Source organism: Ursus maritimus, unplaced genomic scaffold (assembly GCF_017311325.1).
Source record: "Ursus maritimus isolate PB19 unplaced genomic scaffold, ASM1731132v1 scaffold_32, whole genome shotgun sequence".
NCBI lineage: Eukaryota > Metazoa > Chordata > Mammalia > Carnivora > Ursidae > Ursus > Ursus maritimus.
This window is the reverse complement of record NW_024425786.1, coordinates 26,248,569-26,265,583: the sequence shown is the minus strand read 5'-3', so window position 1 is coordinate 26,265,583 and position 17,015 is coordinate 26,248,569. Positions and strand designations below refer to the sequence as shown.

Genomic DNA, 17,015 nt, shown 5'->3' with positions numbered 1-17,015 from the left:
TAGAAAGCTAGCCCAGATCTGAAGAGTTCTTAGAGTTCTAGACTATATCTTGCTAAGGAGATCTTCTTGAAGTCAAGGAACATGTCTTTTATTTTTTGTGTGTCCAGACGTAGGTCTTAGAGACGCCTAATAAACCTCAGTTGAACAAATGAATGGATGACCTTCCACTTTCTCCAAGCGAAAAGCTCGTGCGGACGTCACTGGGAAACCCTCCAGGCCACGAGGGGGCGCAGTACCCGTCTCGGCGCAGCGGGGCCCGCTGCGGACGCTCAGCTTCCTCCGGTCCTCTGACTGGAGCTCAGCCAATCGGCGCGCTCCGAAAGTGCCGGCGCCGGAGGGCGGGGTCCCGGGGCCAGGCCCCGAGGGCCGCTGGGAGAGGCGACTTCGGTGCTCCAGGCTAGCGACCGAGCGAGAGGGCGGGGGCAGCACCGTGGAGTGCGGGCTGCGGCGCAGGTGAGCACGCGGTGCCAGCGGGCAGTTCCCTTCCCCGGAGCGGCGCGGGGGCTGCCCGTTGTCAGGGTGACGGCTCCTGGCAGTGACCTCTGAGTTAGGGAGGGGTGACTGCGAGTGCCCGCTCCGGCCCTGTCCGGGCCTGACAGCTCTCTTCCCAGGGCTCGGAGGCCGAGTCTGGCCGCCCAGCGGACCCTCTGCGGTCAGGGCTTCTCGACCTCAGGCACGTGGGTGAGAACGGACGCTGCCGAGGCCGCGAGCGAGGTGGGATACGGGCAGGGGACCGGGAGTCCAGAGGAGGGAGAAGGCCAGATACCTGGAACTCGGACTTCAGTTGCGTTCCTATTCCTGGGCCTGGCTCGAGTGACGGTCAGGGCCAGTCCTTCCACCCTGTCAGGTCTTCTCTGCCCTTGTTAACAATCCTCAAATCTCGGACTGAGGTTCGGGTGTCGTTGGGCTTCTGGGGCGCCCGCACAAGGGCAGGTTTCCTGGCAACCCACTTGACCTTTACCGGACACTCAGGCTTCCTCTGCGCCGGGCTGGAAAGAAGACGTTCCAGTATTTGCGGGACGCTATTGCCGCCTTCATTTTGGTACTCGGGATGACTTGTTAGAGAGTATTTAGCTTCTTGAAATCAGCAAATTAGCCTGCTGTATTCCTGCCGCTTTATGAGGGCGAGGGGGTGGGCGACTGCTGTGGTTTTACGCTGGTGCGTTGTTGAACTGTCATTCATTCATTTAACAAACTTTTTGGGAGCGCTTTATGGCAGGCAGGGCGGGAAGGGTGGGGGATGGATAGGACACAGTGGGGGCCGCACAGACACGGTCTTTGCCCTCTTGGAGCTTAAGTGTTTTGAGCAATGCAGACTAGTGGGGTAGGCCGGCAGCACAATGTCTGTCACGGAGAAAGTGGTTCTAACTGTTGAATAAGTGAATTAATTGACTTATTTGGGAATGATTAGAATGTAGGCAGGACAACAGCCCTTTGCTGCATGTGGGAGATGAAATGAATTGGGGACTCATGTTTGATATGTTTTACAACAGCTTGGGGATCAGGACAATTGCTGTTTATGGTGAGTGTTAACTTATAGAGAGCTTGCATAAAAGTTGGAAAGAAAATGAAGTATTAGGTTGGAGGTTCTTCAGGGGTGTTTCTTTTAACAATGTCTAAGCCCTATAATTTCACAAACCTCTGAGTAATCTTAAGAGTTTGCCAAAAGGGAAGCTCTTCCAGATATTTGACATGCCAAGTTGATGGAAAAACATCGCAGGCAGTGCTCCCCAAGTCCAGGATTTGGACGGAAACAGCACACCTATCTGCAGTGTGTTCTTGCCACTAGAAAGGGCACAAATGTTGAAGTTTGGAGAGGCTTGGATTCGAGAGCAGTGGTTCTATCACTTCTGGTGATCTTGGACAAGTTCACATAATGTGCCAGTGTCCCTGTGCCTTTGTGGCCTTAGACACAAATCTGGGCTAAATAATTCCTACCTCATAGAGGTGTTGTGAAGATCGGGTGATGACCAGCCAGTGACTTGTCCAGCATAGGGCGGTGCCAAGACAAAGGACCCAGAGGGAAACTGTGGCGCTGCTGCAGTTTTTCCCTGATAATGGTCCATTATAGTCTTGGGTCCACAGAATGCTGGGATTCCTCCAAAGAGAACTGGAACCAAAGAGAGAGAGAGAGAGAGAGAGAGAGAGAGAGAATCACTTTATCCCTGGTGAGATTTCAGTTGTCTACTTCAGAGTAGAGATAGCCAAGTTGGAGAAACACCTACAGAGGTGCAAATGGAATGAGCGATCTTTTGTTTGAGACTTTGGGGCAAGTTACTTAACCCTCTGATGATACCATCTACCTCATGGAGTGGACATGAGGATAAAAGAAGGTACTATATATACAGTGCTTGGCCCAAGGACTGGCACGTAAGTGCTCAATAATTGGCGGCTATCATTATGATGATAATGTGAGTAATTTTTTTTAGAGACTTTATTTATTTATTAGAGAGAGAGCAAGAGAGAACAAGTGGGGGGAGGAGTAGAAGGAAAGGGACAAGCAGACTGTGTGCTGAGAGCGGAGCCCGACTCGGGGCTTGATCCCACAACCTTGAGATCATGACCTGAACTGAAATCAAGAGTCAACGCTTAGCTGACTGAGCCACCCAGGTGCCCTGTGAATAATCTTTGAAAATTGTTAATGGTAATAGTCGTGAGACTAAATGGCCATTAGAGTGAACCAATTTGTGTGTTTCTATATTTTTGGTGTTGTCTTACTTCATTTTAGGACGCTCCAGGGCCATTCCATTTTTTCCCCTGCCATGGGCTTATATAGTGGTTGTTTTTTTTTTAAACAGAAAAATTCAAGAACTGATCATGTTTGGAGTACGTATAACGTGTTGGTGATATTTTTAGGAGTTTATTATGCAAGTATGAGGGTATGGGTTTGGTTAAAGAGAATGTGTTTTGGAAGAGGTTTGGCCAGCAGTATAGGTATGTCTCATTGTTAGAAAGATCAAGTTCAGAATAGGAAAAAAGTCATTATCTAAAAATCAGAATGGTTGAGTAATGGATTAGGGTTTGGGCCACTTAAATATGCTCCTTATTCTTTTTGTAAGGTAGAGGAATTACTTCTCATTATCTTGGAGCCAGGAGAGTCATAGTGGGACTATACCTGGTGGGAAAAGTGTGGCTGGCTCTGTTCATGGAGAAATTGCATAGAGCAGAGAAAGGCTCTTTTCCATTCCTGAAATGTTGGTAACTGTGGAGGGAGGGCCTGGGGCCAATCAAAGGCTTGAATCTTTGTTAGGTAAGCTCAGAGGTTCCCTTGTGGGGAACACTGCCAAACATGGTTGCATAATGGTCAAAGAGTATAGTACATAAAATAGAGGTTCTTCCCCTCTTCCCTAACAATCACATCTTTCAAATTTTTCTGGATTGTTCTGGGTCCCTAGCTGTTGCCTAAGCAAGGTACCCTCTTCTCTGTGTGGGGTGGATGCCCAGTAAATTGTGCCAGGCTGCCTGGTAAACGGAGAGCCCTGGTGGGTCGTCCGTACTCGGTGGGAAGGGGGATGCTGGTGTCTCCCTCATGCTGCCTTGTGCTCTTCTGCAGATGTCATGTGGCCTGTGCTTTGGACCGTGGTGCGTACCTATGCTCCCTATGTCACATTTCCGGTGGCCTTCGTGGTCGGGGCTGTGGGTTACCACCTGGAATGGTTCATCCGGGGAAAGGATCCCCAGCCTGTGGAGGAGGAGAAGAGCATCTCTGAGCGCCGGGAGGACCGTAAGCTGGATGAACTGCTAGGCAAGGACCACACGCAGGTGGTGAGCCTTAAGGACAAGCTGGAATTTGCCCCTAAAGCTGTCCTGAACAGAAACCGCCCGGAGAAGAATTGAAGGACACAGAGCCCTATGGGTCCTTGTGTGGGCCCTGACTGGCCCTGCCACCATGTCTCCCCTGCTCCAGAACCCACATCGGATTTGCTGTGTGGCTCATTCCGGCCCCTCCTGTGCCACCCAGCCCCCCACACACTGGCCACTCTTCTGTTGCCAGGCGGACACGCGAGCAGCCGAGGGGCCAGGGTAGAGGAAGGCCCTTGAGGGTTCTGGCCTGAAGGCTGCATGTGTTGTATGGTGGCCGAAACTGCTCAGGCTTCTGTGCTTCTGGGCGCACCGTGGGGAGGAGTGTCATGAACTGAATGATGGCAGTCTGTTTCTTTGGGGAGGCACTTTGGCCTCAGGTGGGAGTGGCTGGGGTTGGGGTGCTGCCTTAGGAGGGATGCCTGCATGCCTAGTTCCAGTATACACTGGGAAGAATTCAAAAAGCTACCTGGCTCCCTTCACTAGTTTGCCCTCTTCTTGTACTCGTTCTTCCTGAAATCCTGTCCTGTCAGCTCAGGAATGAGACTCCCTGGGGAGGAAAGCCTTTTACTGTTCTTGGAAGCCCAGGCTATTTACCTTGGGACAGGTGAATTTGCTTGAAAACAATCACATTTTCCACCCCCCCCATCACTGTATGGTACAAAACTTGATTAAAATGGCATCTGAGAACCATATTGATCTAATCATATCTTCCAGATGGTGTTGGGGTCTCCTTAGGAGTTGTGCAAGTGCAGACATTTCAGGGTCAGATAACATTGACCTTTAACCAAGGGCTTTGGGGCCCAGGCACTGAGTCCTGGAGCTGCGGGTTCCCAGGAGCCTTTTTATCATGATGAGAAGAGGCTTATAGGACCTTTCAAAATGGGAATTCAGTGTAGACCGGGAAGCTTAATAATTGCTATCAAATTTTTCAGTTATACACAGACATACATTTTCCCCTATAAAAGTAATATATATACATTAAAGAACATTTGGTAGAGATTGAAAAATGGTCGCCCCCCACTCTCAGGGCTCCAGGGCAACCAAAAAGGTAGCATTTTGTTACCTTCAGAAATTCTTGGCATAGTTTTTAAGTTTCTTTTTCTTTTTAAGATTTTTATTTATTTGAGAGAGAGAGAGCGTAGAGAGCACAAGCAGGGGAAGGGGTAGAGGAAGAGGGAGAAGCAAACTCCCCACTGAGCAGGGAACTTGATTCAGGGCTCGATCCCAGGACCCTGGGATCATGACCTGAGCCGAAGGCAGACACTTAATGACTGAGCCACCCAGGCGCCCCATTTTTTAAGATTCTTATCATTACTGTCCCTTTAATTTTATATTCCTTTTTTACGTAGTGTTTCATGTCATAATCATTTTTCTGTCTTATCACGTCTTCATAATCCTAGTTGTTCTTAATAGCTGCATCAGGTGGCAATAAAGCTTAGTGTGTTTTTAATAATTTTCCAGTTGCTGGACACGTGGGTTGTTTCTGATTGTTCACTAGTGTAAATATTGCAATGATTGTCTTTTATAAGGCCTCTCTTGCATTTGGGAGTAAATGGCAGGACCAGTAAATGGCGTTTTGGATGAGATGGGATGAGCAGTTTCAAGGGTCTATATGTCTTTCCTAAATGGCTGCACGAATTTATTCTAAATGCTGCCGCTTAAGATGTTACTGGTGCTGTTGGAAGGGCAGTGGGAGCGGAGGGCAGGAAGAGGTGTGAGAACCTATTGGCTCGTGAAACCCACTGACATTTAAGCTAAGTGAGCAAAAGGAAGTAAGGAGCGCATGATGAAGAAGGCACTGTCTTTAAAAGCGGGGGCGGGTGTCTGTCCTGCTTCTTTTATCTCAGGATTTGAGGCCTGCTGGTGTTAACAGGTGGGTGAAGGTGGGATGCCTGAACAGGTGGAGATGCTAGCTGTGGGGTGGGAGGAGCTGGGAAGATGTGGAAGGTGGTGGCCAGAGAAGAGTGGCTAGTGGCTCCTCTGTCCCTGAGGCTAGTGGGTGTGCTGAAATGAGCCACCGTTGTTTTTAGGGAATAAATCTGATGGGGAGTGGAGGGGACGAGCATCCGCTGCGGAGGTAAGGATGAGATTTCTGGTTTCTGAAACGATGTGCCAAGCTCAGCTTGGTTAGTCACGGGCAGGTGGGCGGGCCTCAGTGACAGCCCAGTGCTGCCGCCCTGTGGCCGTCCTGAGCATGACCAACCCTGGCATCGCTTCCCTGGGCTTAATGAGGAGTAGCAAAGACATATGCCCACAGGGGTCAGTCCGGTGACTTCATTGAGCAGGCCAGGCCAGGAACTAGAAGGCCAGGCCTGCCTAAAGAGGGCGGTGGCCATGTGGCCTTTTCCAGTTTGTGCTGCTTGCCCAGTGATGGCAAATTTTTTGGTTTTTTTCTAAAAGATGCTAGAAATTTAGATTTCTGTGCATTTTTTTTTTTTTTAAAGATTTTATTTATTTATTTGACAGAGATAGAGACAGCCAGCGAGAGAGGGAACACAAGCACGGGGAGTGGGAGAGGAAGAAGCAGGCTCCCAGCAGAGGAGCCTGATGTGGGGCTCGATCCCATAAGGCCGGGATCATGCCCTGAGCTGAAGGCAGACGCTTAACCGCTGTGCCACCCAGGCGCCCCTGGCATTTTTTTTTTTTTTAATTCTAAGCATGCTCACATACCCGTGGGGTTAATTTGACTCAATGGCTGCCAATTTGTGATCTCCCAAACTGCCCTGTCCTTCCAGTGAACTCTGAGAGGTATACATTTTTCCCCCCAGCAATCTAACAACTTGTGGCAAATATTAGGGCCCAGGAGTGGTTTCTCTTGAAACACTTTTGGGCGTCGTGCACCTGTGTCGTGTAATCTCTGTCTAAGCAGAACATTGGGGGACAGAAAACCTACGGAAACGACAGCAACAGAGTTTCCCCACAGCCTGCAACATTTTCGGATTTGCAGATATTTCAGAGTAAGCCTGTCACTGCTGCTGTGCCTCCTCCCAGGGCCTGGCCGCGGGAACCCCATCTTTGGAAACCCAAGTTGCTCCCTTCCAGCCATCTCACTTTATGCCCCCTTTTACATAATTTCATTTCCTAGGGCTTGCCCTCCCTGAATCTCTGCCTCTGGCAAGTCTATTAATATCCACAGCTGGGTCTTTCTTTCCCACGGCCGGCTGGGACCTGCTGCCTCGGGGGCAGGAGGGCGCCTTGTAGACACGGTGTGTGTTTTCTTGCCTTTGCTCGGGAGACGCTGGGTAGCGGGGTTTCTGTGGATGCGGGCAAAGGCAGGCTGAGCTTGCTGGGACGCCCCAGGGCATTGGTTTCCTTCCATGCTTGCTGATTCACCGTAGAGGCATGTGTCCCTTTTTTGGGCTGGCCCAACAGTCACGATTCACTGCAACATGAGTAAGTAGAGGCGCTTGGTGCTCTTTGCTTGGTGCCCTCCCCGCCTTGGGTGTTTTCCCAGCCCAGTGATGGCGGTGGCTTTAGAGTGGGGTTATCCTGTCTGAGCTGGGTAGGAATCACTTCTCTACCCCTCAGCCGCCCAGTGTCTGGTGCTTTTCCACTCTCTCTAGAGTCTTTCCTGTGCCTGCTGCTGTGTTAGCACAAGTCAGCTGGGCAGCCGCCAGGATAAGCCTTGCCAGGGAGCCCTTTGACTCTTGTCAGCCTCCCAGGGTTCCAGGCTGGTGGGGCTGGTGGCCGAGTGAAACGCTCTGGGATTGGCCTCCCTGGAGCTGCCTGGGAGCTGGGCAGCAGAAATCGAGAAGCTCTTGTCTTGCCTCCCTTTTCCTTTTCCACTTTGGTGTGGGTGTCTCTGCACTGGTAGAGTAGCGAGCCGGGCAGTGAGGCGAGTAAAGTAAAGTGCGCTCCGCATTCTGACAGACTTGAGTTATGAATCCTGCCTCGAGGACTGGCTGACCTTGGGCAAGTCACTTGGCCTTTCTGAGCCTCGCTATCCTCATCTGTCAAATGGGGATAAGAATAGCCATTTTTTGCTGGGTCGTAGCAAGGCTAAGGTAACCTGTGTGAAGTTTTTAGCAGAGTCTACAGCAACCAGTAAGTGCTCAGTGATGTCAGCTGCTTTCATTTGACTGTAGGAAAAGCCTCCACTTCCTGCAATAGTTGCACGTATCCTTGTGGTCTTGGTGAAGTGGGGATCCGGAGGCAGGAGCAGCCTTGGCTGGGAGAGAGATGACAGGGACCCTCACGGGCCTGGCAGTGGAGGGCTTCTTAGGAATACTTTCCGGAAAGGACCATGTTGCATAAGAACCCAGCTGGCCAGACCTGTGTCACTAAGTAGTAGTTCCATTGGTGCTGTGTGCAGGGTCAGAGACGGAACGTTGGGAGCGAGGGGTTGCAGAATGCCCAGGAGTCATGGATCAGGAACACAGGTAGAGGAAAGAGTCGTGGATTTGGGGGCACAGAAACTGGGTGACCTGGGACATGACCTTTCAATTCTCCTGGCCTTGGCTTCTCTGCCTGCAAACCGGGGATGCGAGTGTATTCCCTGCTGATGGCGTAAAAGGAGGGAGAAACCAGCTCCGAGAGTGCTTTGGAAACGCGCGAGTGCTGGGTTCTAGCCCAGTGCAGCCTCAGCATTAGCGCATCGGGGAGGGGGCACAGCCAGTCTGAACAATGAAATCGAAGTAACTGCTCTTTTATTCCTTTTCTGTCCACAGTCTCTCAAAGTATTTGCTAAAGAGCAGGCTTTGGGATGTCAGCTTTTAAGAATAAAGAAGACTATCTGGATGTCCCTCCCATGTCGTATGATGGGTTTGCAGGTAGCTCCGTAATCTAGTCGTGTGACTGGAAAAAGTCACTTTGCTTCTCCAAGCATCCTCTGTGGATGGGGTTAGTTCTGCCTCCTTCAAAGAGTTGAGACGATCGAGGGGATGTTTGTAAAACACCCAGCACGGTGTTTGGCATGGAGCCCATCCCACCTGTGCTGTTTCTCAGGCCGTCTGTGACTCCCCTGCCCCCTTGGGGGTTCCCTCAGCAGCCTGCGGCCACCCTCCTCTGTAGAGCCTATCTCTCGCGTCCCCGCTTCAGGGCCTCATCATCTTGCCTCAATGTTCGGTCTCTCCCTGGAAACTCTTCCTGTTCCCGCCAGCATCTTCTTTCTACAATACATCTTTGATGAGGTCACTGCTTGCAGACCTCCAGGGCTCCTTTCACCCTCTTGCCCCAGCCTCCCTGCCGTCATCCCCGGAGACAGAAGCCACGCTTTGCCTCTTCCTGAACGCATCGTGCTTGTTCAAACTCTGATGCCTCCGTGTGCACAGGCATTGTGCCTCCTTGGCTCCTTGGTGAACTCCTGTCACGCTCTAAGATTTAACATGTGTAGGTCCATACCCGCTTTCTGAAGCAGAGGCTGCCGTTCCCTTCCTGCTTCTCCAGCCCTGGGGTCATGCTACTGTGGCATTTATTACAAGGCACTGTAACAGGTGTGTGTCTGTTTCTCTCCTAGACTGTGAGTTCCTCGAGGGCAGGGGCCACATCTTAGTCACCTCTCTGCCCCTTGCAGAGGGCCTGGCACAGTCATTTCCAATAAATATTGGGAGAATTAAGAGGCCCCTTAGTGTGATTCGGGAATGGAGCAGGTACCGGGCTGGGCATGGAGACAAGCCCCTTTGGAAGACAGAGAGCAGGGCCGCCCGACAGCCTTGAGCTCACGGCAGCGGTGTCCTGCTGAGGCTTTGCCTTCCCCAAAGCTGGTAATAAGCTAAACCCAAAGAAACCGCCACCTCAAATTTCCCAAGGGAAGAGGGGCTTGGGCAGAGGTCAGGCTTTCCCCACTGGGTGGGACCTGGCCCAGCAGAGCCCATGATGAATTTGACCCTGATGACTCTGTAGTGGGGAACAATGTCCTCAGGAAAGCATTCAGGAAACCCTTCGTGTAGTAGTGATCAAAGCCCTGCAGCGGCTCCGCGGGGTGGATAGGAGCGCTCCAAGGAGCCAGCAAGGCCCTGGGCCGGGCCCGGGGAATCACCTAATGCCCTTCCCAGGTGGGGCTCTCCCTCAGCCTCTGTAGGACCATGGGCCTAGCCAGGGCGGGGGGGAACGCGGAAATCCTGGGGAGGCCTGGGAATGCCTGGGAGTCTGAGGGAGCCCCCTGCTTCTGGAGTATCTCCGCTTTGTCTGCATTTTTCCCTTAGGCCTGGGAGGGCAGGTGGGCTGATAGGTGAGGCGTGCTTTAGTTTCCTCATTTCACCTCAAAGCTGATATAATCCTTCCTGTACTCACATGAAGCCCTTTTCATGTGTCCCTCATCCCCAAGGAGTTCAGTCAGAGGGAGAAGAGCCCTGGTTCTCCTCATGCTGACAAAGGGGATCGGAGGCTCCAAGCGGGAAATGGCTCACCCCAGATAACACCAGGAATTCTTGGCAGAGCTGGGCTTGCAGCCACCCCGTGCCCCCCCCTCCCAGTTTTCGTATTGTCATCACAGCAGACCGAGGTCAGCTGGCCTGCAGGCCGGGTGACTTGATGAGGGAAGCACCGTTTGAGTGTCTGCTGGCCAGAGGGCACAGCTCGGGCCCTCTGCAGGCGGCTCCCAGGACTTACGTCGGATGGAGGCTGCCGCCTGCTTCGCCCCTTCCCGCTTTCATTTTCCCCATACGCAGACCAAAGATAAACCTTTAGGGGTAGCTCTGTCTCTTTGATGCTCTCCAGACTGTTTTCCCCACGTGTGGGAGGGTAGGAGGTCACAGTCTTTCCCACAGATGGAGTCCTGTGTGTTTATAATTTGGTCAATTGATGACAAGGTGGATTGTTTATCTACTGTGGTCCCTAAAGTCCTGTCCTTGGCTGGCTCTCACCTCCCTGACATGTGCTGGGGCCTCGATGGGCTCCGATCCCAGCCCTCTCCTTCCCCTCCAAGAAATGCAGCTCTGGAGTTCGGCTGCTTGGGTTCAAAGCCCAGCACTGCCCTGTATAGCTGAGGCCTCCGCCAAGCTGCTTGGCTTCTCGGGTTCAATCCCACGTGTCAGAGGGGCTAATAGGGGACTTGTCTCAGAGGGTTATTGTGAAGATTAAGAGACAACACCCAAGGCATTTGGAACAGAGACTCACTGATAGTTAATGCTCGGGAAAAGGTGGTTATTTTGATTGGTAGTAGTTCCTGTGTTCCACGCCTGTCCTCTTGCCTCAAGACTCTGTTCTCTGTCTGGACTGTAAGAGGGAGTGCCTGGGTGTAGAGGGGAGACAGGGCTGCAGTGTTGTTGTGGCAGGAGCCTGGGACGTCCTGATGCTCAGCCCTGAGGCCCTTTGGCTTTGCCATTTGATGCTTTTCTGCTCCCTGCCTCCCCCGCCCCCCAGTCCCTTCTGCATTGCCTTGGCATCTTACAGCATCCCCCGGCTCCAGCTGGGTCCCTGACACCCACATAGCCCTGCCTCGGCCAGCTCGCCTATCAGCCTGCAGGCAGATGGAGGTTTCTGGAGGAGCCTGGAGAGTCTGGGCATCCGAGGGGTAGGGCCAAGCCGAGGGGGTCCTGCCAGGGCTGCTGTGGCTCTCAGAGCAGCAGCCCAGCTGGCAGTGTGTGAGGAGGAAGTCCCTCCAGAGCTCTCCTGACCCCCCGGCCCGGGGGAGGGCTGAGGCAACACAGTACCGCAGGCCGGGTGGCTGAAACAGCAGACATTACCTTTCTCTCGGTTCTGGGGGCCGGAAGTCAGGTCAGGTGCCAGCGGGGTTGGCTCCCTCTGCGGTCTCTCTCCTTGACTTGCCCACTTGCTATGTCTTCACATGGTGGCCCCCCTCTGCCTGTGACAGCTCCCTGGTGTCTTTTGTGTCCAAATCACCTATTCTTAGAAAGACAACAGTCAGATTGGATTAGGGCCCACTCTAATGGCCTCATCTAATTTAATCACCTCGTTAAAGGCCTTATCTCCAAATACAGTCGCATTGTGAGGTACTGGGGGTCACGGCTTTAACATAGGAAATTTGAGGGTACACAATTGAGCCTGTAACAGGAGGGTAGGGCAGCGGTGTGGAAGAGGCTGCTTTTGCCACAGGGGAGAGCCTTAGATGGTACCCAGCCCCCTGAGGCAGGGGCTTGCTGGTCTCTGGTGCTGGCCTGGTCTTGGGGTGAAGCTGGTGCTGCCTCCTGCCCACTCCCCTCCCAAGAGGCCTTAGGGTAGGAACTAAACGCCTGAGGCCGGAAGACACGGCGAGCTGATTATCCCTGTGGTCTCTGGGGTGAAGGAACAGTCAGCGGGCCCCAGGCACGGGTCCTGTCCTTCCCCTGCCTTATCAGAGCCTGGACGCCCTTCCGCCTCGAGGCAGCCTGCTCCAGGCCTGGCCATGGCCCCAGGCTCTCCCAGTGGGGCTGGCTTTGCGGGGATAACTCAGCTGCCCTTGTTTTAGCTGAGCTCTGCAACTCACAGTAGTGCCCTTCAGGTAGGGAGTGGTAGAAGGGCACCGAGAATCTGAGTATCGCTTCTATGATTTTTCCAGAAGATTTACCTGCCCGATTGGGTAGGTTCATGCTGATATTCTCATATAGATCTCTTCTTTTGGGCTCATGTGTTTTTTTGATAAAAGCTGAGCAGGGTGGGAAAGGGACTCAGATGTTTGCTGGGATTCAGAAGTGGCCACAGATAACAAGCCATCACCTTGCCTTGGCCTGGAGCCCACCTCCATGTCACTTTTCATGCAGCCCCATTAGGTGGACTAGTGAACATTTTAGGGGCCTCTGATGGTGCTCTACCCCTCCCCAGCCCTCGGTGTATCTCTCCGGGCTCTGCAGCCCTGGGGCTCATGTGGTCAGAGCCAGCAGTGCAGGCAGGGGTGACGGATGCTTTAGGACAGGCTGCCAGCCACCTCCTGCCCAGCTAATTCCATGAGTCCCGGGATTGTGGTGTTCCCTGCTTCTCGGAAAATAGCTAGCGGATAGCCACCCTGTTTCTCCTGCGGACCTCTTTCATCTCAGGCACCTGAGGCAGACAAATCCCAGCCAAGAAAAGGGAGGCAAGCTTGCCTGCCGAGCTGCTGCAGGCGAAGCATCGTGGTTAGGCTGGGTGCTTCACCCTGTCTCACTTAATCCTCCCAAGCTGCCCCTAGGGGTTGTGTCCATAGTAAGGAGGTGGAATCTTAGACTCAGAGGCTAAGCCACCCTCCAAGTCACAGGTGGAGAAGGCAGTGGCATTTAAGCCCAGGTTTGCTGGCTTCCGAGTTCTTTTCTACGCCGGGGAAGCTGGCTGTCCCTCCCGATTTCACTGTGCCCTTGGCCTTTCTTCCCCTGGGACCGGGGAGGGTGGAGGGTGGAGGGTGGGAAAATTGGTGAGGGCTTTCTCCCCTCCTTTCCATCCCCAGAGACCCCTTTGTTCTCCTCATTCCGGACACGCAGGCCTGGGACCCCTCAGTGGCTGAGCTGCAGTGCTCAGGTCTCCAGTGGCCAGGTGGGAATGAATGGGTTCTCACCCCTTGACCTGTTCTGCCTCCCATCCCAGCCCCCCCACCCAGGCAACCACAATGACCTGAGGCTGATTCAGTGCCTCCCTCATCGACAGTGGAAAACAATACTCGGAGGCAGGCTGCTGGCAGGGGAGCAGCCCCCTGCCCTCCCTAGGGTTGCTTCACCAGTGCCAGGAAGCTGGGGGAGGACGTTCAATGTCTGGGATGTGGGACGCAAGACCTAAGAAGGTGTATGAGAGGAGGGGGTGAATGGTACCCTCCCCATTGCCCTAGACCTCAGTCTGTCTCCCAGTGCCAAGCAAGGCTGGGGGTGGTATGGCTCTGCCTCTCATTAGCTGGGTGACCCGGGGCCAATGGCCTTAGCCTCTCTGTGTCCTTGTCTTGAACTTGAGGCCCTACTATCTATGTCACCAGGTAATGGAGGGGAAAGCTCTTCGCCTGGTGCCTAACTCCATAGAAGATGGTCAGTTGCATCTGCTCCTACTTGCCCTTGTCTTGCTCTCCCTGATCAACCTCTGTGGGGAGCCAAGGTGCATGGGGAGGCACGGCCCGGGAAAGGCTTTTCTCGAGTCTAGCTGGAGCCTGGAGGGAGAGGAGGCCTCCCTGCTGTCTTGCTGTGGTGAGCTTTTTGTGACACAGAGGAAACCAAAGGAATCATGACCATGCACTCTGGGAAGAGGAGGTTGAAGGGGTGACTGAAGGAGCATTTGTAAGCCTATCGGAGGTTATCGTTCAGAGCAGAACTGTGTTCAGTGTGCACCAGAGGAATGTGAGGAGACACAGGAAAATCTTTCCCAGCAGAGGCCTGAGATCCTGGAATTGGGGGGTGGGGGGCTGTTACTGAGGAAGGCCGCGCAATCTTTAAAAATAGGTCATTTTGTTCTGCCTGGGCTTGGGTGGGGTTTGGCTGGGAGGTGGAGGAACTGGTCAGAGGCCAGCAGGGAATTCACCCTTGAATCAGAAATGAGGTGAGATGGGTGGCTTTCTTAGGGGGGGAGAGTTGAATCCTGCCCTGCCCCTGCCCCCGCCCCTAGGCTTGCCGAGCTGTATTTTCGGAGACAGCGCAGGAAGTGGGCCTTCACAATGTCAGGATACAGGAAGCTATCGGACTATTGAAGGCCACTTCCTGTGAGCTGGTCATTCACATACATTTGTCACCGGCTATCAGGCCTTTTGGGCCCTGCCATTGTCTGGAGGGGCTGCAAAAGCCGGGGGGCCGCCAGCAGAGGCTCTTGGACACAGAATGCACTATTGTGCTGAACTGGCAGCACCCCATGGGGCGGGGAGGAAAGCGGTGGGTAAGAAGGGGACGCCTGCCTCTCATTGTCATTGACTGCACAATGGGGTTGGGGGCTGGGGTCTGCCCCTCTTCATGGGAGCCTGAACTTCTGGGAGAAGGGATGGCTGCGGCAGGAACCTGGCTTCAGGCGTGGTGCCAGGCAGAGCTGGAGAGGAGTTGAGGCCCTTTATTAGCAGTGGTGGGTTTTCTAGATCTCTGCCAAGAGCTGGCGTGATCTAAAACGGGCTGGGAGTGAGGCAGACCTAGGTTTTGAAGTTGTCCTCTGCCACAGTCACCTGTGTGACTTTGGGCAGGTCACCTCACCTGTCCGAGCCTCAGGCCCGCTCCTATGAAACGAGAACAGTCATCACTACCTCATACGGATGATCGGTACTTGAGACGGTCTGTTGAAGTTCTTAGCTTGGTACCTGGCACGAAATGAGATGTCTAAGAAATGTTAGTTCCTTCTCCACCCTCATCTCCTTCCCTTCCAGCTCGCTTCTGACCCCGCCGTCGGGTCCAGCCGCGAGGGAGTGAATCAGTGTGCACAGGGGGAGGTGAAGAGGTGTTTTAATATCAGCCCAGACAAAGCAGAGCTCTGGCTTCCCCTATGCCAAGAATATCAAATCAACTGTTAATTATCTGCACTAATGGACGGCACAGAAGCAGATCATTTTTCTTTGGCCACGTGCCTTTGGCCTCGTGTGAATCTGGGTGTGCCTGAGTTGTACAGATTTGCTTCAGGTCGTAGCATGAGGTCGTAACGGGGCAGCCGGAGCTCAGGAAGAGGCAGGCTGGAGAACCGCAGGCAGCCCGTGGCCTTGCCCTGCTCCACTTTGACCCGTCAGTGCCAGGAAGGGGCACTTTGTTCTTCAGCAGTGTAATGAGGTGGAAAACCAGGGACTTGGAGGTCAGACACTTAGAGTTCAAACCTTGCCTCTGGCCCTAACTGTGTCACCCGAGGCAGGTTATTAGACCTGAGTCTCAGTGTCTTCATTCCTAAGGTGGGGGCAATCGTATTTACTTTGCAGGGTTTCCGTGAGGACAAAGTAAGGTAATGTGTATGTATGCCTCTCTTTTCTTTCTCTTTCCCTCTTGTCCTTGTCGCTTCAGCCCTACCCTGAACAGACAGCCGTTTCTGATCACTCCTGGCACACGCACATGGTGAAATGTTTGGATCTCAGAAGGTTTTACTGCCCCGCCATGTGCAAGAGCCAAGACTGCTCTGTCCCATATGGTGACCACTAGCCATGTGCAATGATGACAAGTATAAAGTAATGAATTAAAACTAAGCGTTCAGTTCCTCACTAGCCACATGTGGCTGGTAGCTGCTGTACTGAACATCATTGTGGAATGTTCTGTTGGACAGCGCTGAGCTGGAGGGTCCACTATACCACAGAATCTCAGAAGCAGAAGGAGATAAATTAGTGGGGGAGGGAGGCTGGGAGGCAAATATTGGCTCGCTGCTACTTGGGCGCTCTAATGCCAGGGACCTCTGAGGCTGGGCTGGGAAAGCTGCCACGTAGGCCCCGTGCTCCAGAGTTGGGTCATCTCCAGCCCTTACGGACAGTTTGCCCTGTGCGCCATGGCCACCACAGCTTCCCCACAGGTGTGAGTTGTGGCTTCTTAGGCCCGTGGGAGCCACAACTGCCGTGACTCTTTATCCCACAGCTGCTGCTCTGGTCTCTCTTGCCACCCTGATGTAGAAAGCAGAGCCATTCACGTGGCCTGCGAGGGCACCCCCTCCTCCCAGGCGTTGTCCTGCGTGCGACTCAGTCTCTTCTTACTTTGTGTTTAGCTGCAGGGACCGATCCCACCATGCAGCCTGGCCTCGGCAAGCCACAGGGTTCTGGAATCAGCTTCGTGGCCAATAGCCAGGTGTGTGTGAATCCTGGGCACCCCTGGACCTTGGCTGTCTGACTCCAGCTCTCCTTTTCCAGTTTATACAGTTTATACGCCGGCTTTGCTTCCTGACACCCCACCTGGGCTCGTTCGTGTCTCCTTACCTTTCTGCCTTGCTGGTCGGAGGGGCTGGGCTGGTAGGCTGTGGACCGGGATCCTGCTCAGAACACAGCCGTCTCCTGAAACTCCAGTTCTGGAGTCTGTCTGCATCGAGCATCAGACTGGCCTAAAGACATCAGGGTTGGGCTGGATCTTCCCTTGGAGTAGATCAGTCTCCCTGCTCAGGTCCTGGCTTCCTGTCCTTTCCCCTCAGTCTGCACCAACAGCAGAGTCCCAGCAGGCCTGGCAGCTGTGGGCTTGCCTACCCTGAGCGGGTACACACACAGTCACAGCAATTAGAATTCAGAGGAGCTTGGCAGGCACTAAGGTCAGGGGTGGGTCTGGTGGGACGCCAAGTTGGGAGACATCAGGGTTCTCTAGCTCAGAGTCTATTTGGCTCCCATTGAGTATTTCACCGGTGGGGCCCCTGAGCGAGAGGAAAGAGAACTGACTCGAGGCCACACTGGAGGTCTGAGTGGGGGCCAGGTGGCCGTCTTTGCTCCTGTGACCCCTTTCCCCACCCCGGCCTGGGGT

At 53.4% G+C, this 17,015-nt stretch overlaps 1 protein-coding gene across 1 annotated transcript; it reads left to right on the top strand.

Moving 5' to 3' along the window:
• Window positions 1–324: 324 nt before the first annotated feature.
• SMIM12 (small integral membrane protein 12) lies at window positions 325–4,494 on the top strand. The gene is made up of 2 exons (XM_008694420.2): window positions 325–453; window positions 3,554–4,494. The coding sequence occupies exon 2, from the start codon at window positions 3,559–3,561 to the stop codon at window positions 3,835–3,837; it is 279 nt and encodes a 92-aa protein (XP_008692642.1). The 5' UTR covers window positions 325–453; window positions 3,554–3,558; the 3' UTR covers window positions 3,838–4,494.
• The last annotated feature ends 12,521 nt before the right edge of the window (window positions 4,495–17,015 follow it).